This window comes from Nelumbo nucifera, chromosome 4 (assembly GCF_055504915.1).
Source record: "Nelumbo nucifera cultivar China Antique chromosome 4, China Antique-T2T, whole genome shotgun sequence".
Classification (NCBI taxonomy): domain Eukaryota; kingdom Viridiplantae; phylum Streptophyta; class Magnoliopsida; order Proteales; family Nelumbonaceae; genus Nelumbo; species Nelumbo nucifera.
The window spans coordinates 82,078,371-82,103,766 of record NC_142652.1 but is presented as its reverse complement, the minus strand read 5'-3'; the positions used below and the strand labels follow the sequence as shown (position 1 = coordinate 82,103,766).

General features: G+C 37.6%; 1 protein-coding gene and 1 long non-coding RNA gene across 2 annotated transcripts; one reads left to right on the top strand and one right to left on the bottom strand.

The window, feature by feature from the left end:
• Window positions 1–3,071: 3,071 nt before the first annotated feature.
• Window positions 3,072–24,310, top strand: LOC104606172 (E3 ubiquitin-protein ligase RFI2-like). Its single transcript, XM_010271251.3, has 6 exons — window positions 3,072–3,762; window positions 5,141–5,310; window positions 14,597–14,655; window positions 22,670–22,695; window positions 22,802–23,195; window positions 23,550–24,310. Exons 1-6 carry the CDS (start codon window positions 3,606–3,608, stop codon window positions 24,079–24,081), a joined length of 1,338 nt encoding a protein of 445 aa, XP_010269553.1. The 5' UTR covers window positions 3,072–3,605; the 3' UTR covers window positions 24,082–24,310.
• On the bottom strand, window positions 5,606–14,587 carry LOC148800779 (uncharacterized). Its single transcript, XR_016085439.1, has 2 exons — window positions 8,377–14,587; window positions 5,606–5,853 (listed from the first exon to the last, which is right to left on the bottom strand). It is a non-coding gene; the product is annotated as an uncharacterized LOC148800779 (long non-coding RNA).
• Window positions 24,311–25,396: the final 1,086 nt, after the last annotated feature.

Genomic DNA, 25,396 nt, shown 5'->3' with positions numbered 1-25,396 from the left:
ATGATATTTATAATATTTACAATCAGTTATTTGAAATATTATTTAGTAATTTAAATAATATCATTATTTAAAATTTAAAATATTAATTTGTTATTGAATTAATATAATCCATAAACTTATAATTTATTCCAGTGTTACATAATTTCGTTATTAATTTTTTAAAATACAAAATTTTTCTTAATTTGAATATTATGAATTCTATTATAATTATTTTTGTAGTTTTATTTTTATTTTTAAATTTATTACGTACTGTTTTATTTTAACTATTTAAGATTTGTTATTTCAATTTTATTTAATTTAGTGTTATTGTTTAATATTAAATATTTTGTTATGTAATTATTTAGTTATTTTTTAATATTTCACTATTTAAATTATTATTTATTAAAATATTTAAATAATATTTTTTTTAATTTTAATTAATTTAATAACATTTAAATAATTTTGTTATTTAAAATTTTAAAATATTATTTATTTATGAAAGTATAATTTATATTTTTATTACATAATTTTGTTATGAATTTCCTAAAAATATTCAATTATTATTAATATGAATATTCTTAAATCTATTTTAATTATATTTTGTGTTTTGATAAATATTTTAAAGTTATTACATAATTTTTTTATGTTATTTAAAAAGTTTTTAAATTTTTAGTTCAAACTTTCTTTAGATAGATATAGATGAAAAATGGGGAAGAGAATAAATAGGAATTAGAGATAATTTAGTAGTAAGTGTGGGATAGTGGTGCCACTTGTCTAAACATTAAGAAAACAAATCTCTCTTCCTTGCCTCAAAAGCTCTCGGCCCATTGAGAGGCTGGGTTAAGTGAAAGGAATATATATATATATATACATATACATGTATATATATGCCGAGCGATGTCACATTTTCAATGTATTACCAATGTTAACCCATATGTAGAATGCGTTCCTCTATAAATCAGTATGTAGGGGGTGCCAATGGACTAGCTTTGGGTTGGATCCTATTGAAAGAAAAATCAATTGGATGGACCAATAAGTCATATTGAATTGGACCAGTCTAGACTTAATGCTCCATAAGTATTTATTGGATTTTTTTTGGACCTAGTCCTCCTATAATGAATTTATATTGGATTGGGTTGCATTAAATCAATATTTAGTCCATTGATAGAAGACAAGAATAAGAGTGTCAATGGACTAGGTTTGGATTGGAACCAATCTAAATTAAAACCATTTTGAACAGATTGGACGATCTAGACATTGAATTTGACTAATCCAAAATGGTCCAAAGTATTCATTATATTGGATTGAACCTGGTCCATTTGTAATGGACTCATATTTGACTAGATTGGGTTGGACCATATGTGGTCCAATTGACACCGTACCAAGAGGACTTCAAGCCCCATCCACGATCTTTTTAATTGGTTTTATGGTCACTTGAGCATGAGATTTTCTAAAACAAGAGGCAAATACAACTAGCTGCTACAAATAATGGAAAAAGTTGCAGGTGATTGAAACGCCGACGTGATTTTCATCTTCATTCTAATCCCTCTTCGAATAGAAAGATGTTCAAAAAGATATGTAACGAATGTAGAGACTTCAATTTTACGCTCCATCAAACCACACATCTAGATGCAGGGGCAGAGCCAGGGGAGCCATGGCCCTCCCTATGGTTCAGAAACTCCCCACTGAAAAACAGCTTTCCATGTAAATTTTCTTCTCTCCCCACTCTCCATCTCAATGATTGGCCCCCCCTATGGACCCATTCTTACTTCATTTATGTTTTGGCCCCCTTTATAACAATTTACTGGCTGCGCCCTTGTCTGGATGGATAACTTTGATGGAAGAAGGAGCTGAATTACTTTACACAAAACAATCAACTTAAATCATTTCCTAGAGCTTTGATGACCCTGTATTGCATAGCCTTTGCTAGAGCTCCGACTGACCATATAGGAATAGGAGATTATCTCCTCTTTTTAAGTATTTTGTGAATATATTTCCTCGTGGCATTTGCTCTTGATCTTATACTTTTGATCCTACCATGTTTAAGGAAATCTGATTTGTTTCTTACAAAGTACGTTGCGAACTAACCTCACAATAAATCAAGGGTGTGCATTGGGAATAACTTCTTAGGAATGACAACATTGAGAATAAGAGCTTTTTAGGAAAAATTTATGATGTGGAAAAGATATGGTATGGAAAGAGTTTTGACCAATCAAAATTCACCCATGAATTTTGATAAATAACATCTAATTGGCTATCAGTCTATCACGTTTATGAGTCTAGTTGACTGGCCAAATGTTTTTCTAATATCATATCTTTTCCATATCATAGTCAAACCCATCTTTTTAATGGCCTGACCCAACCAAAATAGAAAAGAATTTCAATGAATTAATTCATAAAAACTCTATATATAACATTCAATCACACATTGAGACTATCTCCCACATATATAATAATCTATGATGTCAAAAAGATATGGTACCGGAAGAGTTTTGATCGGTCAAAACTCAAAACCCACCGGTGAATCTTGATAAATTCCATCTGATTGATTAACATGTTTATGATACCGGTTGATTGATTGTAAAATTGATAGGCTCCTTACGTACGAATGGATGGCATGCTTTTATTCCGGTGCTGATCCTCTGGATATAAAAAAAAAAAACAGTGCGAGATACACGGTCACATGCTGCAAATCCCTAGTGATTGAGCAGCAGCAACGCAAGTTGGCAACTATTAACCACCGTGGCCCAAAGCCTTGATTTAATGAATCTAAATTTGGTGAATTAGGTATGCGTTAGGTGATCGGCCGAGTTGTGAGGATAAAATTGGGATTGCAGATTTCCTGTACCGTTACAAGGCAGAGGTTCACACTCGTTCATTCTCAACTCTTTCTCAGTCGTCGGCCGTCGGCCGTTTCTGTGTTTTAAAAATGGGTGCCACTATGTTGATAATTTTAGGTATTTAATTAAAGTTTACTAATTGGGGGAGATTTAAGTAATTTCGGGTCGGCAGATTTAGAAATAGATAAAACGGTGGGCCCCAGATGGGTTGCCACGCGAAAAATAGCAATACAGACAGGAATTCAAAGTCCAAAACCTTTGCCTAAGCAAAACAGTCTGCCGAGTGCCTGGCGTCGTTAACGTTCACGTGACACCAAAACGTCACCAAACCCTCCCCCACTCAGACCGTCTCCGTCTGACCTCCATCCATCCACATACGTAGTCGTAGATTGCCGTTGAATCTCTACCGTATGCTGGCTGCTTCTCAATCCTGCGACCAGATTGTGTGTATATCGACACCGACGATTAAAGGACAGTAGGACACAAGTACGTAATTAAAGCCGCAATCCGACGGGTCGGAGAGCGAACGAAGGAAAGGATAGGGGTGGGAGGGTGAGAGAGGCTTTCCGATTTTTCCCCCTTTTGTGAACGATCTCTCTTCTTATTTTATCTGCGAATCTGCTAAGGATTCGCTCGATTTTCAGGGATTTTGGGGTTTCTGCTCTCGGTAATTTCCTTAATTGTTAATGCGGAGGAAACGATTACTGGATTTTCGTGTTTGTGAGGGGAATTTAGCAGAGATTTTTTGATTGTTTTCGCCCACAATTTAGGGTTTTGATCGAAGATATGGGCTCAGAAGATGCCGATCTTTTGGATGACGGGGGCGGTGGAGGGCTCTCGTTGGGTGCGTCGTCGGTTTCATGCTCGATTTGCCTCGAGGCCGTAACGGACAACGGGGATAGATCGAGGGCGAAGCTGCAATGCGGGCATGAATTTCATCTCGGTATGTAAGAAAAGATCGGATTATTTTGAGGAGAATTATAGTTTTCGTTGCAACTCATGAACTGTTGAGATACATATACGGGTTTCGCGTGCATGTTGAAGCGAACATACGTTTTAGTTTTTATCGTGATGCCGATTGAGACTAGCGAGTTAAATTTTTCCTCAATCCACATATTGGTTGTCTGGATTTTGCTCCTAAAATATTCTCCAACGCTATTACCTCTTGCTCTTTGGTCCCTAAACTGTTTCAACATTCTCAGTAAGACTTGGTTCTATTAAGAAGTACAAAAATTTTGAAGCTATTTTAACGGTGAATTGCTTATGCAACATATATGGGAGACTGGGAGTTGGGAACTATTTGAAATTGAAGGGTTTAACAATTGCAAACTGTTACCATCAAACCATTCTAGTCTGAAGTTCCAGCTTTACATCTCTACTTAGTATCGCATCATGGATATTAGGGCATCAAAATGAATATATGCCACAATAAGTTGTCCAGGCAATATCAGGTAGAGCCAGTCAGTTAACTAAATTGACATATGATAACGGCTTGATTTGTGGCTATCAGATTGGAAGGTCTAATTGTTGGTGCAATCACTATCTGTCAAACAATTAGAAAAAGAAGGTGAAGCAAAAACCTGTGAACCTTCTATGTGTTTCATCGTCAATGCATTTTGGCAATAATATGTGTTAAGATTACTGCATCTGATACTTTATCCTTGTCCAGATTCTCAAATTCTATCCTGGGCCAAAAAATATTTGAAATTAAGATTGACTTGACTTCATTGAGAATTCTCTATAAATTAGTGGCATCTCGTGTGGAGGCGGAATAACCTTGGTTAAATCCTCATTCTCAGAAAATTTAACTTGGTGCTGGGGTATTTTCCAAGTAAATGGAAGGGTTGGTGCAGTTATGGGACGACGATGGATGTTTTATCAGCCTTGTCTTAGTAAGAAAGGAACGCTTGCTTGGACAATATCCTCATTGGTGCCATCTGGGCAATTTGGGGCGAGAGAAGCTCTTTTACATCCTGGAGTTGCTCCAACCCGAGGAGGTTGTAGATTGTGGTCCTTGTCGGTTCCTGTATAAAAAATTTTCAATCAAATGTCTTTGCCTAGCTATAGGCCACGATATTGGATATCTCATCAAGAAATCAGTCCATGATTTTGTTCATCCTTGGGAAGTTGACTCACATTGAACATAACCTTCCATTTTTTTGGTGGATTGTCTTGCAATCATGGCCTCATTGCTATTCACTGAATTTTATATTGCATTCTTAATCTTCTATTGGGAAAATGAATATGTTGTATGACACTTCTTGCCTTCTTGGATGCCCTTTATCATGTTTCTTACTTTTATGTGTTATGATTTGCTTCAGATTGCATTGGTTCTGCATTCAATGCAAAGGGAATGATGCAGTGCCCTAATTGCAGAAAAATTGAGAAAGGTCAATGGCTTTATGCAAATGGGTGCCGTTCATTTGCTGAGTTTAGCATGGATGACTGGACCCATGATGAGGATCTATATGATTTAAGTTATTCTGAAATGGTAAAATAACAACCTGTTATTGATTGGTCCACTTTTCTTCTGGTTATCTGTTTATGATGGTTGAAAAATTTATGCAGTCACATCTGCATTTTTGTTGTCTGCTGTGATTTATCCCAAATGCAATAATCAATAAATTGCATATACTAATATTCCTTGAGTGTGATGCTAGTTACATGATGCAGGACAGGATTCACAATATCAAACTGTAGATTTGATGTGTAGAGATAATGGAAAATCATCAATTGTAAATAGATTTGTAGAATAAGAACTTGAATTTAACCCAACTCAACTCATCTTAACCTTAATACCAACTACTTAGGGTCATTTACGTAAATCTTGTCTTGCCATTGTGCTTAGTAATAAGAAAAATAAAAATAAGATACAATGTCATCAGAGAATCATTTCTTGGAATGAATTTTGAGTAAAAGAATCGTTCTCTTTTGAAGCTATGTTGTTTAGCTTCAGAGAATCATTTCTTGGAATGGGATTTGAGCCCAAAAAAGGATTTAGTACCAGCAAATTTTTTTGATGAATATTTAGTACCTGCAATTTCAATACATCCAAACTCAAAACTGATTATCAGAATCACAAAATTCATCAGAATTAATGTTTTGAAAGCTTGCCATATGTAACCTGCATCAATCAACTTATAAAAATGGTCAAAGATTCTGAGACCTGGAAAGCTCAACCATTTCATAGTTTTGACCATCTGGTATGATTTGCGTCTGACAATATTGATATGATAGAATGGTTTATGAGTTAGAACCTAGGCTTCTCTAGTGGTCAACACCTAGAGGGCCTATTAGGAGTCATCACCTAGTAGCTTCAAGAATGTCTACTGTCTACACCAAACAAGGCAGCAAACACTGCTCATAAATTTGTATTTCATTCACTTCATTCCAAAATTTAGAATATTATTTGTATTCGTAGACCAATGACTGAGCTTTGTTTAACTCCAAATCTAAAATAGTATCTTATATTTTTGAACTTTTAAAACTGACTTGGAACTTCCAAAGACTTCTTGTCCTTAGAAGCAACTAAATACATTCCTAACTAAACTCAAAAGTCAAAATAGAAAATAACAAAGAAGACAACTGCTTATCAAAACTTGTTTCTTTTTTTGATCGGTAATAACAAACACAAGGTTAGCTCAGGCAAATTTTATTCTTCTCAGTTCCCAAAAGAGGAGACTGCAAATCTTGAAAGCAAGGGGTCGAATGGGTCAACAGATCAATAAATGGTTTCGCTGGCACATTAGTCAGACAACGGTTATCTAGGAAGCAACTTGTTTGGTTATTTTTATGCACAATGTGATATGGGAACTAGCTCCTGCAGTGATTTATCTAGGTGTGCCTGAGCACCTAGGAGCACTGATGAAGTGCATTTCAAGGCCTATGCCTCGCCCAGTGTGTGCCTCAGCATGTGCCTCAGCTCAAAGTCATCATCTATGTTCTTGTCAGGAATCTTTGAAGCTTCTATCCAGTTTCCTTAATCTTCACTTGCACCAAAACCTCATGTTCTTGAAACTAGGGCCAAATTCATTGTCTTCTTTCACTAGCAATTCTCTTGCGCCTCAGCTTAAAGACATTGTCTATGTTCTTGTCAGGAATTTTTAAAGCTTTTTATTCAGTTTATTTAATCTTTGCTTGCACCAAAATCTCATGTTCTTCAAACTAGGGCCTAATTCATTGCCTTCTTTCACTAGAAATTCTAACTTAGGTCTCTGATGTTCAAGGACAATGGTAAACTGAATCTAAATAGATGTGTAGAATAAGAAAAGAAATAAGTTAGGGTCCGTTTGTTTCACAGTCGGAATCGGAATGATCTATTCCCATAGTCTGTTTGGTTCAGATAGAAATGGGAATGGAAATTGGAATCAGCAGGAGTGGAATTTCATTCCCAAGGGATGGGGAGGGAATGGCCATTCCCTCAAATGGGGGAATGCCATTCTACCAGGAATGGGAATGGGATTCCGATTCCACCTTTTACTGATAAAAAAAATGGGATTCCGATTCCGCCCAACCAAACAGTTGGAATCGGAATAGCCCATTCCGGTTTCGGTTCCAGACCCCTATTCCCATGAACCAAACGGGGCCTAAGAGTAACCTAGGAGTCAGTACTCCATGCTCTCTAGGAATAAGCACCATAGTTTTGGGTGACAGTGGGGCACCTAGGCAATTAGAATTTTATAAAATAAAGAGCTAAATTTTGTCTAGCTCCCTAGTTTTTATATATCATGCATATTAATTGAAATAATAGCAATTATCATTGTTAAGAACATTAGTTTCCTAAAACACGGCAAATTATCATATAAAATAGATAAAAACATTTTTAAATAAATTAATTTCAATATTTTCAAAAATAATACTAATGTAATAATTATTTAATAGGCAATTTCACATCAATTAGCAACTAATGGAGGCTATAATTTTATATGATACAAATTTAAGATAGAAAATAAAAGAGAAAGAGAACAAGGATAATGCTACTGTTTTATTTTGTGAGAGAGAGAGTAGGAGAAACAAAAAAAGGAAATGTCTTTGTACTTCTATTCTTTCTTTCTCTTTCTCTTCTCAAACCCTTTGGTCTTTTAAGTTTCAATATTAAAATTATAAAACAAACTATAAATGATATATATAGCATATGCTCGAATTATTAATACACATGTTAGTAAGACATAGCAATATGAATGATAGTATAAGGTGCTCGCCTTGTCATTTTGCTTGCCTAAGCATGCAGCTACCTTGTTGGTGATAAGTCAAGGCATTTAGGCAGGGATCTCAACCACGGGTGTCTATTTGCCTATTTGCCCAAGCAATTCCTTGACAATCATGATTTAAGCACCTAGAGGGCCTATAAAGAGTTGGTACCCAGTAATGGTTGGAGGCTTCAATGATTATTCTATGGCTGATTTCATCAGAGGATGGGGAGCAATAGTAGCTTCTTCTACACTGGAGTTGGCAGTGCAAGTTATGTGGCTTTCCTAGCCACAATAGAATTAAATTAAACTTTGATGGAAACTCCCCTAAATTGAGAAGACAGCTGCATGACTAGGAATTAGCTTACCTGTTAGAGACTTGTTTTGGAGGCTATAGAACCAGATTTTGAGACCAGATTGTGATGATGAGTTGTGCTGTAAATGGGATAAGAGTGGTGTTATGGGCCCGGGAATAGGATCTCGTCACGGGTCGGTCCACGGGGAAAAGCTCCTGTTTTCCCTTGTTCCTCTCCTTCCTAACCGAACCTATCTTGGCATCCTAGAGGGTGATTTGTCCAAGAGATCACCGAATTCTCCTTTTACTCTCTTTCTTGACTGGAAATTTTATGTTATTATTCAATAATTTCAGCTCCTTAAATAGGAGATTACAAGAGGTAAGAGTCCTCCTTGTAGGAAGACTCCTTGATAACTAAACTGCTTACAGATAAGATAGATAAGACTCCTAGATAAGACTAACTAAACTGGTTACAGATAAGATAGATAAGACTCCTAGATAAGACTAACTAAACTGCTTACAGATAAGATAGTTAAGACTCCTAGATAAGACTAACTAAACTGCTTACAGATAAGATAAGAGTAAGAAAGCAGATAAGATAAGGATAAGGTAAGATGAACTGTGGCTAGCTAGATAATCTGATGAGGGTCCCACGTTACTGCTGCTGCCGGCGGCGGTACTTCTTCCCCACGAATGTGTCCATAACAAGTGGTCTCTTTTTTTTAAGTCTTTTGCAAATTCTCTTAGCAGCACCTGCAATACATTGTTCCCCTCTTCTGTGATATATGGAATTCATTAATCCCATCCAAGGTGGGTTTGTTGCTATGGTTGGCCACATTAGAGAAATGCCTCAACAAGACTTCCCTGTAATCTAGAGGGGTACAAATAGCTGACCAGAACTGTGAACTCTATAACCAGGCTGTGGAGAGTGCTAACCACCTATTTCTGCATTGCCAGTTAGCTCATAAAATCTGGCATTATTTTCTTGGTGCTGCAAATCTGCCATGGGTTTTGCCTTGTACCCTGTTGGATCTTCTAAGGGCTTGGCACAGAACTAGTTGTTCTGCCAAGGGGAAGATCTTCTGGCAGCTTGTACCTGCAGCCATCATCTGGACAATTTGGGTGGACAGAAACAATAGAATCTTCCCCAAAGATTGAGATGTGTGGAAGAGTTGGTCAATGAAGTGATTGGCAGAATTGGTTATTGGGCATTAGTAAGGGGAATTTTCAGAGATAGTAGGGGAGTAATACTGACACTTTATTCTGGACCAATTGGAACAACAGATTCATTGCAAGTGAATGTTTGGAGGCTCAAAAAAGGTTGAAGAGGAAGGGAGTGGCAATTAAATTGGACCTGGAGAAAGCATATGATCTTGTGGATTGGGACTTTTTGATTAACATTATGAGAAGGTGTGGCTTTGGGGATTTATAATGTAAATGGATAAATGGATGCCTGCAAACAAGTCACTATTTTGTTCTAGTGAATGGCATTGCAATTGATTTCATTGAAGGGGTTAGAGGCCTTAGACAAAGAGATCCTCTCTCTCCCTTTCTATTTACTTTGGTGGCTGAGGTCTTGAGTAAGTTGATTTCAAAGGCTAACTCCATGCAATTGATTAAAGGCTGGTCAGTAGGGAGAGATAGAGTTTTGGTCTCATACTTGCAGTTTATAGATGATACTCTGATTTTCTGTGATGGGAAGAGCCGAGAAGATGTGGAAAACTTGAAGTTAGTTGTGAACTTGTTTGAAAGGATCTCCAATTTGAAAATCAATTGGTTTAAGAGTCTAGTGGCTGGTATTAATTTGGAAGAGAGTGACTTGAGAGCTTTGGCTGTTTGTTTGGGTTGTGAGACTGGAGATTGGCCTTTGTGTTATTTGGGATTGCCCCTTGGTGGAAACCCTATATCGGTTAGCTTTTGGAATCTAGCGGTAGAAAGATTTTAAAAATGATTGGCAAGTTGGAAGAAGAGTTATATTTCTTTGGGAGGGAGAATCACATTGGTCAAGTCCACCTTGGCGAATCTTCCAATCTATTACATGTCGGTTTTTAGGATGCCCCAAACTGTGATAAAAAGAATTGAGAAAATTATGAGGGATTTTTTGTGGGAGCCTGGGGAAGGGAAAAAAGATCATCTGATTAGGTGGGACATGGTGAGGCAATTGAAAGGTGAAAGGGGATTGGGAATTGGAAATGCGAAACTGAAGAATGTGGCTTTGCTGAGTAAATGGCTTTGGAGGTTCCCCAAAGCATCCATGGGTTGTCAATTAACGGCTGGGATGCGGGCTGCTTGCATAGAGCTATGTTGGCTGCTCCATGGAAGTCTATCCTTATCCATGACATTCTTCCTTTGTTTCTTCCCCACATAAGGTATGACTTGGCTTTGGGTCAGAAAATCAAATTCTTGGAGGACATATGGGTTGGCGATTCCTCCTTGTCAGAGGTCTTCCCTTCCCTCTTTACTCTTTCTAGCCTCAAAGGGAAAACCTATTAGTGATTTTATCAGCTCAATCCTCTTCTTTTTCAAACTTGAGTTGGAATTTGGGTCTTACTAGAAATCTAAGAGAATCTGAAATTTCTAGTGTCTCTGCCTTGGTTAACTTGCTGAACTCAATGGTCTTGGGGGATAGTGCTTCTGATTCTAGAGTTTGGGCTCTCAATGCTCTGTTGTGAAGTTTTCCATGGTTCCATTAACACCTGTGACCTGCTTCAGAGAAAAAGATCAAATTGGTGCTTGTTCCCCAAATTGATGCTCCTTATGTAAGCTGAGTGGTGTGACTGCCTTTCATCTCTTTATCTCCTGTCCCTTTGCTAACTTTATTTGGGAGTGGTTTTCCTTTCTGTTTGGATACAGATGGATTCCTCCTGCTAATCTGGAAGACCTTTTTAGTTCTCACACATTCAGGTGCTCTAAAAGGAGAGGCAAAGTTATGGAAAGATGCACTAGAGCAGCAGTGGCTTGGACAATTTGGGAGTTAAGATAGCTTACCTCCCTTTGTTTGTATATGTATACTTCTTCTTTAACCTTAATGGAATTCATTGTTATTGATCAAAAAAAAAAAAAGGGAAGAAAGAAATATGAGGATATTTGATGATAAGGGAAGAAGCAGAGAAGCTGTGATTGAAGTGGTAACTTTAAGGGTGGCACATCGGGTGAAAACTTTAAATTCGTTTGCTGATTTTAAGACAGAAGACTTCTTCAGATCATGGGGAACAATTGCAAACACTGCCTCTAGAAGATTGATTGTAAATGAATTTTGGTTCCCTCTGGATGTTGGGCGGAAGAAACTAAATTTTGATGGTAGTTGTTTGGGAAACCCTGGCCCATCAGGTATTGGTGGGGTAATATGGGAAGAGAATGGAAATATGATAGCCATGTTCTCAGGTCCTATTCAGCATGGTGATGTGGTGAGATCAGAACTGAAGGCAGCAGTATATGGTGTTGAGAAAGCTCAAGAGCTGGGGATTAATAGGCTGATTATGGAAGGGGACTCAAAAATTGTTGTAAACTGGATGAAGAAAGGGGAAGGAGCAATCTGGAGGCTAAGGAATGAGCTCGGGCGCTTTAATCAGGTTTCTAAAGTCATGGCAATTCAAATAAGATGGATTAGAAGATCAGCTAACAGCATGGCTGATGGTCTAGCTAAGCAAGGAGTTCAAAGATAATCCATGTTCTGGGCTATGATATAGTTAGTGGAGCTTCCTTTGGGCTATTTTTGGGGCTTTTTGTATCTAGTGGCTTTGTTTGTTGGGTAATTCTTGGGTCTGTGTTGTAGTTGGTGGGTTTTCTGTGGACTTTTCATCTACCCACAGCTTCTTCTTGTACATGACTTTTTAATTTAATGAATCAATTCTGTGTTGCTGAATAAAAAAAAAAAAGAAAAACAGATATCTTGGGTCTGTGTTGTAGTTGGTGGGTTTTCTGTGGACTTTTCGTCTACCCACAACTTCTTCTTGTACATGACTTTTTAATTTAATGAATCAATTGTGTTGCTGATCAAAAAAAAAAAAAAAGAAGATAGGGGTTGAAGGTGATTCAATTTTGGTGGTGGGATGGTTAGTAAAACAAAGTGATGGTCCATGGGTTTTCAGACAGGTCATAAGGGAAATTAGAAGTTTAAGAACTGAGGTTGAGGCCACTTTCAAGTGGGTAAACAAGTTTGCGTATGCATTGGTAGATAATTTCACAAAGCAAGGGGTGACTAGGGAGCAGCTTTTTTGGGCCAAATTGTACTCTTAACTTAACCACGATATGGGATTGACTTGGACTGCTCATAAATAAGTTTCCCATACAGTCTATTCTAAAATTTAGAATACAAACTATACTTGTAGGATCTATGATAGAATAAGATCCTTTTTTTTTGTCAACTGTTAAACTTGGAAACTTCCTAAATCTTGTTCTCCATTTTCCTTACTGAGTGAGTGAATATATTCCTAACTAAAGTCAAAATGAAAATAACAAGTACTTGTAATGAACTTGGCAACTAATTATGACTACTATCTAAGGAAAAAGGATAGTTCAAGGCAGATTTTATTCTTCCATGTTCTTAAATTAGAGAGATTTTGCAAATCTTGACAACTAAGGGGCTGAGCAGATCTAATACAACCATACTACGCCAAAACTTCTTTATGCAACCATCTGCTACAATGGGGATATGAATGACATGGACCCATAGTGCCGCTTGAACAGATGTTTTCCTTTCTGTTTCTTGTGGATATGTCGTGCAGATTCCTCTCTCTTGCACATGTTTTGAGGGCAGCTCTTTAATTCAGTTAATCAGTTAATACTTTTTACCTATAAAAATGGTGGTTTGCATTAATCCACATTTCTTCTTGGGCCATTATTATTTTTGCTTACCAGAATAGTTACATAATGGATTGCTCACTGAAATTTTATGTTCTGCACATTACAAATTACATTTTCTTCAGTTTTCTTTGTGAGCTTTGGGTGGCTGTAAATTTTATATTGTGCCATAAAATGCCATATAGAAAAGGAAGGCTTAGCAAAATAAAAGAAAAGAGGACAAAAAGGTTTTCATTTTTTGAGATATTATTTGGTATTAAAATTATTGGTTATTGATCAACTGAACTAAGCCTTGTCCCAACTATTATGGGATCAGAATCCTATACCACCATTCCACTCTGTTCAGTAATTATTGATTCCTCTTTCTTTCAAAAATCTTAAAACTTCACAGTTTTTTCTAGTTTGTAAGGATAATTATCATAGGTTTTCTCTTTTCCTGGTTAAATGTACAGAGAGCTTTCATTGGTGTTCAGCTTTTTCCTTTTGTGCAAGCTGGACTTTTTTTTATCTGATTTCTCAGTTCTTTTTGTAAATTCCCAATGTACAGGTTCTCAGTACATGGGCTGATGTAATTGGGTTTCTTTTGCAATACAATACTTTACTTTCTTCAAAAAAAAAAAAAAAAAATCTTGGCCAATATTTTTCTGTACCATAGATATGGTATATTTGTGGTCAGGTTTTACCTTAGCCTTTCACTTCTACATGTTTGTCTAATAGCTGCTCTTAGTATATTACATACTCATCTTCAAAAAGAAATGTAATTTGTAATAATGGAAGAAATTTTGAACCTTTGATCATTACCCAGATAACTGAGACCAACATTGGGTAATGCCTTTTTCATGCCAATTAGCTTGACCATGTGAATTATGTCAATGCATTTGGTGTGGAAAATCATACACATCTCTAAAGAAGAAAGAAACAATTCCATATTAATTCTCCTTGATTTTCTACTTGCTTTCTGTTTGTTGTGTGTGTTAATCGGGGAAATTAAGGTTGCTGACTTGCTCTTATGGCGAGTAGTAGTTTTAGGTTCCTATGTTCCTAATACTTATTCCCCCTTTTTTGTTTTTCTTTAAGCTGTAGTATGCTTGTTTTTTTCCTCCCATTCTTTGGACTATAAATATACTCTGAAAAGATTACATGGAATGAAATGTTAACTATTTTTTTTGGGCTTTATTGTAATTTTGTTCTTGGGCATTGTTTTCTGGCTTCTGTAATTTTGGGTGACTGGACACCCCATTTACTGTAATTTGTTTTTCATATATTAATATAATTAACCTTTTTCTTACTGATCAAAAAGAAAATGTTAACTAGTTAATTTCTTTTCTTTTCAGTACTGAATCTATTAAATATCCTCTTGCAATTTGGACTTGTTTTCTTGCAGTTGTTTATCAAAAGATTCAAAACATTTATGCATAACTGTATGCATAATTTCCATCATTTACCACCTTTCTGATATCCTTCCTTGGTTTATGAGTGTCTCTTTTCAGCCATTTGGAGTTCATTGGTGCCCTTTTAGTGGATTGGCTCGAGTTCCTTCATCTTTTGAGTAAGCATGATCTGCCAGTTGTAAGCTTATATATGGTTATTTTATGCTACTATTTTTAAGATGAATGTCTGTAAACAATCCTGGTTGTAACTATCTTGTGATCAGTTCCTTGTTTTTATCATTTCTTCCTCCTTGTGCAAAAGCTTCTCCATGCTGCATGTATTATGTCTTTGCTCTTCAATCTTCATGGTAGTCTGAGTATGACTATGACATCCAATGACCATAATTACATCATCCAAATTGAATATACATTTCAACAGTTGGGCTTTTATAATGCAGTTATATTCAGGAGAAGAAAGCTTGGCCTTGTGATTTGGAGGTGCATAAGATGGGTTTTGGTGCCATTGGAGGAATTGGATTGAAATGTGTCCCTAGAGACTCATTTTCTACATTGGTTAATGGGACGTCCACAGGATTTCTTAGAAGCTAGGCATGTCAAGGAGATTCTATCATCAGATTCTTAGTTATCCTAATTACTGAAGCTTTGGATATAATGCTCATGGGATTACATTTGGTTTTTTAGTCAATTCACTATTGTGTACTTGTCCCCCATCCTCATAATATTTTGTCAAAGTGAGGTTGTTTTCAATCTTGATCTTTTTAATAAAATTCTTGATTTTTGTTATGTTGATGAAAAGGGCTATGAAGGGAGAGGGAAGATCCTCATGCTCAGCGGAGAGGCTAGCATACTCTATTTTTATTGTTTATATGGGTAGCAGATGCTGTTTGTAGTGTCCCTTGCTCTTGATTCTCTTCTGGAGTAGGGTTCCTTTGTCTTTTCTCTACTATTAGTAACCAAGCTATTTTGTTCAATGTTATTGCCAAAGAAGAAAAGACTAAGGCCTTTTTCGGAGGCTAGGAGTTCCCTCATACTGCAGCTCCTCTTTTCTATGATGCATATTCTTTTGTGCGGCCTCTGTGAAGAATTGAGATACCTAAGATGTACACTTTTTTATGATTTCATAGATAAAAGATCAATCCTAGAAAAAGTGAAGTTTTTGGGTATGGCAACATGGTCAATTTAAAAAAGTTAGGTAAATCATTATGCTCTAACATAGGCAAATCCTCAAAAACAGCTTTATTTTTCTTGGCTATGATCTTCTGGCTGACGTCAATTTGTGATTTTCTTATTCAAAGAGTTGGGAAGAATTAACAATTTGGGTGTGAGCAGGGAGGTAAGGCAGCAGTATAGGTCTACCCAAAAGACGGTAGATGGCTTGAGAGGGGGGGGGGGGTAGACTTGCAGAGAGTTGTAAGGAAGCTTTAATGGAGGCTGAAGGCTTGGTCGAGTAGGGCTTACGTAAGGTCTTGGTAATGGATGCATGAGGAGAGCTTCGAATCTCCTCTAACAGAATAGGAAGTCACTTAATGGGAAAGGAGACTTTTCCCAAAGCGGAAAAGTCTGTTAGTTGGTCAGATTTGAGGCAGAGGGTTCACGAGTAGGTTTCACCATGTGTCATCATGGAGATTCTGGGATTAGGGCTCCCACCCTTTTCCTCGGGATTCACACACAAGCATGAGCTTGGCTATGGCCCTGCTTTTAGGAACCCTTCTATGCCTTAGCAAGATGAAGTGAAAAAACCAAGTCATCCTGAACCCAACCTGATTTTAATTCAACCCAAAAAAGTCAGATTGGGTTATGATTAAGGTTGACCTCAACCCGTCCTAACCCATCCTGACTTGCACCCCTATATTTAGTCCAAGCACATGAAGTAGAGCACAAATGAAGCACAACATGGTATAGAACATTAAGGTGTCTTGTCTTGCCCTTTTTCTTGTCTAAGTGAACGTCTAACATGTTTGCAAATATGGCATGGTATAAAGCTCTCCAACTCTCAACACTTTGTTGCATAGGTGCCCTATATCATCTTCACAACTATGACCTGTAACCATCTTCTTTTAGATTAAGTAGTATTTGTGTGGCATGCAACACTCCAAACTACACTTCCACTTAACATTTTGGTCTAATTTTATTAACAAAATTCTCTTCAATCTATCTCCCTTACAGATAATAATTGAATCCCATGACAGGAAATGGTTGAATTGGTATATCTTTTTGGTCATCACTTTTGATTGTTCCCTGCTTTCTGTTAATGTTTTTCCTGAAGTGTTACTTGGTATGTTCTGTATTAAATGTATAAGCCAGCTTAAAATCCAGACAATAGCATGCATGAGAGGAAGATCAGTTACTCAATTGGACCCATATTGCTCAACCATATGCTCAGATCTGTCAACACCATTGCTCTATCTCTATTATTGCCCTGGTTCTTTGCTCCCTGTTGAGTCTCCAATCATTTGTTCCATGTGTCATGCAATAGTACAAAGATTGATTGATTTTTTACTAAATAATGAATTTCATTATATGGAAAAGAGGGACAACTTCCCTCGAAGCCGAAGCATGTACAAAAGCATGATAGAGACACAACACAAGAGAGACATCAAATTCTTAAACTACATTAACAAAAAATGGGTCAAAATGACCTGATCACAGTGGTCCTTAAAGTGCTACCTTAAGACCTTCTAAAGCAGTGAAAAGGCTTACCCATCTTTTCATTATGCCTTCTACTTAATTGACCAACTACAATCCCAACTAAAGGCTTCTTATTATCAAAATTTCTTCTATTTCTCTCCCACCATAAGGGATGCGAGATAATGAGATAACACAAACTTCAGCCTCTAGTGCTGAAACCTTTGGTTTGCAAAGATGAAATCAGCATTGACAAGTACTATGGAGCCCTCCAGGCCTGCTTTGAACAGTTGTAGAAAGTGACTTGAAATCCTAGTCTACCTAGCAATGGATTAGTAGGCATTCAACTGTCTCGATATCCAAAACCGCCATATACTCGTTATCAATGATCATTCCTTTATTAATGAGATGGTCAATGGTGAGAACTCTATTCACGTCAAGAAGAAAGAAATTTTAGAAGGCATGTCTGCTCTCCTGGCGACTTGGGATCATATCCTGTCTTAACCGGGGTTTGGTCGTTTGGAGGTGTATTGGAATTTATGGGCAGGGCTATCTCTGTTGTGTAGCCAGTTAAAAAATGTCATCATCATCTAAGCCTTATTCCAACTATATAGGGTTGGCTACTTGGTTCCTGCTCCGCCATTCTATTCTGTTCAGGTGCCATATTCATAGTTAGATTTATGGACCCTTAAACTATTTCTCCCTACTTTAGATCATGTCTTTTTTGATATGCCTCTAGCTCTTTAATCCCTTCAACTTGTAACAAATTACTTCTTACTGGTACTGTAGATGGTCTCCTCTGTATGTGCCCAAACCATTATTGGAGCTGCTCCTAGGTTCCTTCAAATAAGTTCGTTTCTGATCCTATCCTCAAAATTTACATTTCTGTCACCTCCATTATACTGTTTCAAAAAAAGCGCATTTGTACTCTCAAAAGCCAGTTCCAGGGGCAAGGATCCATACCTGAAAATTCCAAACCCGCAAATAAAGAGCTGACAAAAAAACTTATCCAAACTACTTAACTTCCACAATCTCTAATCTGATGTTCTTGGATTTGTATGTGTTTGGTTGAGGTCTCCCAATAAACTGGCAAAGGAATCATCCTTGTAATCACTTGTAAACAATTAAACATGGTATTCAAACAACATTTTTGCTCAGCAGTCTTCAGTTGAAGCATTCCTAATTAGAGCCAAGTTAAGCAGGCCCGAGTATACTGAGCTTGGGGTCTATCAGTTAGCCATGCATGAACTGCCCTTTGCCCACTTTAAAAGTGATATACTGAATAAATTCATCTATTCTCTATAAGTTTGAGTCATAGGTGCACCAAACAGGTACCAATTCCAACCCCATGGAATTTTGCCCATGTTTTCTCCACAAGTTCTCTTTCCGCCTCAAATCTCCCCGGCTATTTTTGAAGCCAGGGTTTGCTCATCATCCTTGGTGTTCCACTCCTGTGCGGCCATGCCCCTTCTTTAGAGCAAGATATCCTTTTCCATGCTACAAGATGGAATCTCTTCTCATCATTTAGATCATCCCACAAAGATTCCCACCTAATCTTCTTCAAAGTATCATTTAGTCTATGCAGCTTATGATATCATGTTATTTATGTTCTAGTGTATGGAGTAAGTTCTAAAGAGGTAACAGTTAATTTTTTGAGAAAAGAGGTGATTGAGTAGTGTTCTGTCCAAAATATAGATGCCCCTTGCTGGATAGAGAAGTTGAGGAATGAATTGCTTTACTTGCAAAGCTGGAAGTATCCAAAGTTAAGAGTAGTATGCCCAATGAATGTCAGAATGAATGTTCTGATGGAAAATTTACAGCTAAATCATTATATCTGTTGCTGGTAAGAAATGTGGTTGGAAGGGACAATAGAGCAGGGTATGAGGTGACCCCATTACTCTTGAGGATTGAAGCCTCTTTGTGGTTAGTTGCATTGGTTGTATTAATTTTGTTATGGGTGGTTAGTTGCTGGGAAGAAATGTTAGTTGCATTGGTTACTCGAGGGTTTATAAGAAAAACTTTGTTATGGGCGTGTTGTATTAATTTTGGTATTAATAAGTATTATTTGGTAAAATTTCTTCAATGTTGATGTTATCTTCTTTTCTTTAATAAAGTTTTCTTCTTACCACAAACTAGTATCAACCATTGAGGCAGACATTACAAACAAGGGTAGGAAGTAGACTGGAAGATTTGAGAGTGCACAATAACTCTCCTTTGAGAGATAAGCCCCAACTGTCGTGTAAATTTGTGTCCTTTAGAGGTGGCCTTTGGCTTCAATGAAAAAAAAACCCTAGAGGTGGTGGCCCCAGAGGAAAATGAACAAATATCTGAAGAAAAAGCATGTCTTAATGGTGAACCCTAGTAAAATAAAATGGAGTAATCCACAAACTGAAAAAGAGCAATTGAAGGGCTATATTCACATACCTTAAACCCCTCTATCCATCTTCCCTGTTCAGCCTGTTTCACCAAGTAGCTTATAGCTTCACCCTGCCTCAATTCCTTTTGCTGTGCAAAATAAGCTTCTGGTGATCCATTTGCCAAGATTGAGAACATAGGTGTTGATATATACCAGAAAGATGATTGGTTTTATATTGTTTATTTATTATTGGATCAGTAAAAGAAGGATTAATTTTGGTATATCAAGTTGTTTACAAATTGCAATGACATGGGGACCTGCTACACAAAAAATGAATCCAGTTGCTCATTGGATCTCCATGCTTGATAGAATTTGGCAACCTTGGTTTGAGAACTTGATCTGGATGGACCAAGAGTCCCTGTAGTTGTGGGGGGGGGGGGGTCAAAGGCTACAAATTGATTAGTTCTCGCTTCATAGAGATCGTTCTGCATTGGACCACATAATTTTATAACTGGGCTTCTCGCCCATAAAACAGAGCTTTCTCTGATTAGATGAGTAAAGTGAGTTAGGAAGTACCTTAGGCTGATGAAGTGATTTAGTGCTTCTCATTTTCCAGCAATTGGAGTCCTAATCGTGAATAATTTTTTTATTTTTTGATCAGCAACAGAAAAATTAATTCATTGATTTAGACTAGAAAGATACAACAAGTGGTTGTGAAAAAGAAAAACATCAAACCCAAAAAGCCATCCCGAATTTAGATATGAGCCCAAAACATGTTTGTCTCTGAATTCCTTGTTTAGCTAGGCCATCTGCCATGCTGTTTGCAGATCTTCTAATCCATCTTATTTGGATGAGCATATCTCCAGAAAGTTGTTTGAAGCGTCTGAATTCATTCCTTAGCTGCCAAATTACCCCTTCCTCCTCTTTCAGCCAGCCCACAACTATGTTTGAATCCCCTTCAATGATTAGTCTCTCAATCCCCATTTCTTTAGCCTTCACCCCATAAACTGCTGCCAATGATTCTGATCTCACCACATCACCTTGCTGAAAGGATCTGAATACAATGCTAGGATGTTTCCATTTTCTTCTCTAATTACCCCACTAATTCCCGATGGGCCAGGATTGCCCATACAGCTACGATCAAAATTTAATTTCTTCCACCCAGCACATGGGGGTGACCAGACCTAGCATTCCTGGACTTTTTAACTTTCAATGTACACTCGAGGCATGATAAGCTTTAGTTTTATGTGATCTACCCTCTAGTTCAATTAGAAAATGATTTAGCAATTTTGGTGGTAATTACACCTTTCTTCATTGAATGTGCACGTTAGTGTTTTAAAAGCACAAGGAGAAAGCATGGCATGTGGCTTTTTAAAGCAAGGCACAAAAATGCAAAATAAAATATTAATTAAAGATATAATTTTAAATTTTAAAATAAATGTTTAAACAAGACTGTTATCTTCAATTAAAATACATAAACATAACAATGTAAAACATATTCCAAATGAGAATTTAAAAATAAAATCAAACATAACATATAAAACATATTTTTTTTTTGGTATTTGGTGCTATGCACCATTAACAACCTGACCCCTTTTCCCCAAAGTGCTGGTTGCGGGATTTGATTCCGCGTCAATGCTGGAAAAAACCAGCTAACACACCAACGAGTCAGCCCTCGGTTGGTATAACATATAAAACATATTCAAGCATGTAAAACTTTCAAGCTCTATATTATTTTCCCAATTGCATTATTTCATATAGCTAATGTGATGTTAAACATTTTGCATTCTTGATTCTATGAGCTGCCTTTTGTACCAAGCTCCTTGGGGCCAATTGGGAAGCCCTTTACATGGACTTATTTGGGCTTGCTCGATGAACTTGGTAGGGAGGCCTAGGGCTTTGCCCCTAGACCAGCTGCCTTTTGAAAAGAAACAAATGCGCAAATTTTGAAAAGGCACACACCTTTTGAAGGTGCTCTGCCTGGGGCCTAGGGGAGGCACATACCTTAAATGTGCCTTGCCTGTGCACCTGCGGCATGCCTTTTAAATCACTGGCAGTACCTATACACAACTTTTAGTTTTCTCAATGTTTTAGAAGTGCAAGGCGCAGAAAAATCGCAAGGGCCATTTTGTGCCCGAGCTGCAAGGCGCAAGGTGAGGCGTACGCCTTTTTGAAGCAAGGTGCAAAAATGCAAAAAAAAAAAGCCAATAAAATTCAAAAAACTGCAAAATGAAAATTTTGCTAAAACAAACATCATGTACTGACTACTGAGGGGTAGCCCAGTTGGTGTGCTGTATGAATTGTCCCAGTGGTGGTGTGGTTACGAATCCCGCTATTATCATCTCTGTAAGAAAAGAGCTGTTGATGTGATGTTGTACTGTTCGCTTAAAAGAGTAATGACCCCTATGGGGGTGTCAGACAGTGATTAATACAAAAAAAAAAAATCAAGCATAATTCCAAATTGCTAATGTAAACTCTTAATGCCTTTAAATTTAAAAATAAAATCAAGCATAACATATAAAACATATTCAAGCATGTAAACTCTTAATCTCTTTATTTTCTTCCCAATTACATTACTTTAAATAGCTAATGTGATGTCTTCAAATAGCTCTGAAAACCCCATATTTGCTAATGCTGCTCATTCATTCAACCTAATAAAAGATATTTATAAAAGACACTTAAAAACCTTTTTTTTTATAGGGATTATGAATTTAAGACCTTGATATGGACTTGTTTGGGCTTTGCCTCAAGGGGCTTGGTTGGGGGTCCAGGAGCAGATCCCTGGCCCGGCTGCTAAACACAAAAAACAGAAAGAATTACAGATTTTCAGAAGGTGCATGCCTGGGCTGAAGCGCAAGGCGTACCAGGCGTGCACCTTTTGAAAATGCTGCTTTCATATTGAGGCTGTAAAACAAAGTTCAAGCATAATCAGGGAACCACTTGTGGGGTGACATGATATTAAACACCTTGCTACCTTAGGTTTCACATGTGGTGTCACTATTTTTAACATAGTATAATATTTTTTTGAATAAGGCAGATCAAAATAACAAATTTCAGTATCAATTTTAAGATGTTGGTTTGAAACAACTGGCCTTGAACTGAAACAAACTGAACTGCAACCACTTGCTGAATTAGAAAGGTATCTGTTATTGCTGGTTCTCTGACATTTTGATGTGTTCTAAAATTTGCAGGGAGGGGGAATCTCCATCCACTGCATGTAAGTTACTCCCTCTTTTAGTGAACCAGCAATTATTTATTCAATTTTATTTACAAACTCAGTTGTGACCTCATCTAAATATCACAATAAATTTCTTCTAATGCAGATCATGACCTATTGGGACACCATGCTATCTTTGCTGATCACACCGCTGCATCATCTGCTGCTGCCCATTCATGCCCATATGTTGCCTACTTCCAACCGCTTCAACCCTCTACCTCAAGCTCTAATGAGAGCATAGGTGATGGTCCTAATTTCAATCATCACTGGAATAGCCTCTCTGGGCCCAGTGATATGTCTGTTTCTCATGGTCTTCCAACTGTGGATATTCAGTACCACAGCTGGGATCACCATTCCCCTCCCTTCTCTCCAACTAGCAGTCGCATGGCTGGTGCTGATCAAGCTTCAGTTCATTCTTCAACTCTGAGATCTACAAGGGGTGACACTGAAGGCCTGCCAAGGTCAGGATCTTTTGTGCACCCATTCCTTCTTGGTCATGGGTAAGTGTTGACAGTTGAAAATAAAAAAGGTCTCATTTGAGTTTCCTTTTGCTACTAGGAAGTATGATAACAGAATGGCTTAGAGGTACTCTATTTAATGACCTAGAATTACAGCATGAATAGCAAAATAGCAGAACAGCTTCCTTTTGTTTGGAAGAATTCTTATGCTGCCTGAAAGTACTTTCTATATTATGCCTCACTGAAATCAGTACCCCTTTTTTTGGAGTTTTCATTACAGAGCACTTTCCCAAGGCTTATTATATCCCCTACCCCAAATGCGTTTTTCTTAATAGACTACATGTATCATCCCTTTTATGCTTCAAAATTTTAACATTGCATGTACCTTCATTGCAGGTCAGGTCCCAGAGCTGGGAGCTCGGTTGTTTCTTTGATTCCTCCTTATTCTGGCAGCAGTGCTAGGGCTCATGATAGGGTACAGGGTCTCCATGCATACCATCAACAGCAGCAGTCTAGCAGCACACCAGGCATGCGTGGACCCATCTTTTCAGGTGTTAGGAGATCCAGTGGCCCAAGGGGCTTGGCTCCTGTGGGACCCCTGGCCTCATCCTCTGATCATACAGGTGCCTTCTATGTCTTTCCACCTTCGGGGTCATCTAGCCGGAACCTCCAAGAAGCAGAGAATCCAGTAAGGAGTCGTTTTTATGCATGGGAAAGGGATCGATTTGCTCCATTCCCATTGATCCCTGTAGACAGAGAGTCGAGTTGGTGGGGGCCATTCCATCAGGCTGCTGGTGGGTCAGATTCTGGCAGCAGGACTAGTAGCTTTTGGCAGAGGCATGGATCTGAGAGGTCTTCACAAGGTCGGGCAGAGAATTCTTCCTATCAGCCAGTTCATCCCACTGGTCGGATGTTCCCTTTCATATAAAGTGCATCCTCCAATGACTGAACCAAAATATATATGAGAAAATGATATAATGCTCCTGGAGTGAGTCTGTAAATCCACCAGACTTTAATCTTGTAGTGTGGCCCCGAAAACAGAAAACTAAACTATCCTTTGGCTGTCACACTGCTGTGTCGTGACATTTTGGCTTCCTCGGATCTTTTTTTTTTTGCCCGGAGGATATGAAATAAACTATGTTGTGGAGTGGCAAAAATAGAGGTCCTGTGTTTGCTGTCCTGAGACCCCAAAATTATAAGATGCATCGTATGACAAGAACAATCAATGCTAATGCCCCTGTCCTGTTCCGAACTTGGTCAGAGAAGGCACCTGGAGGCTGGTAAGTACTGAAAACAGTGCCTAGGTGGGTGGTATTGGTATAGAGCCTCATAGTTATGGGTCGCTAATATTTGTTTTGCATGTTATTTACATTTTCGAGGGTGGATTTTAAATTCTCGGCTGCGTTTGTTTGCTGTGTAAATGCCAATCGACGTAAAACTCTACTACCGTTCTTACTTGTCTGCATTTGTTTTCAGTGTAAATATGGATTCCACTTCAATCCGTATTTTAATGCGTTTGTTTCCAGTGTAAGGTTTTCATCGAAAATTGCCTATTAGTTGAATTTTCCATCGATAATCAATATAAAAAATACATTAATTTTGATTATCACACTTGAAAAAGGTTCCAACGGTTCACTTTATTTTAAATCCGTCAGTATTGAATCCTATCGATGTATTTTTACATTGATGAAGTTTACACCCAAAACAAATGCAGCCGGAAGGTTGGATTCCAAAACTTACGTCCAACACAGGATGTACTGTAAACTCCTGATCTTACCAAAAAAAGAAAAAAGAAAACACAGGTTGTATTGGTATGGTGGTGTGTATAGGCGGTTTGTATACTAAATATTTGGGGTTCATTTGATTTGTAGTCAGAATTGGAATCAAAATCCATGGAATTGGAACTGGAATGGTTTATCCTTGGGAATCCAATTCTTATATCCAGTCCAAGATCCTTAACGCTCCAGATGAACTTGTAAAATTTTCAAAAAAAGCTGGAGCGCATATCATGCCTTTTGGGTGTTGCGTTCATAACCCAAGTTGAGCTTTTTGAATTTTGAAAGTTTCCATCCATCGAATTTTCATTCCGAACCTGCATATTAACACTTAGGTGCCCTTATATTAAAAATGGCGCATAAAAATCATATTAACTGCAAGGATTCGAGCCTAGTTTGCATATTTGACAATTTTGCATATTTAATCATGGTTTTTAAAACCGAACCGGTGACCGAACCAGTCAGGGT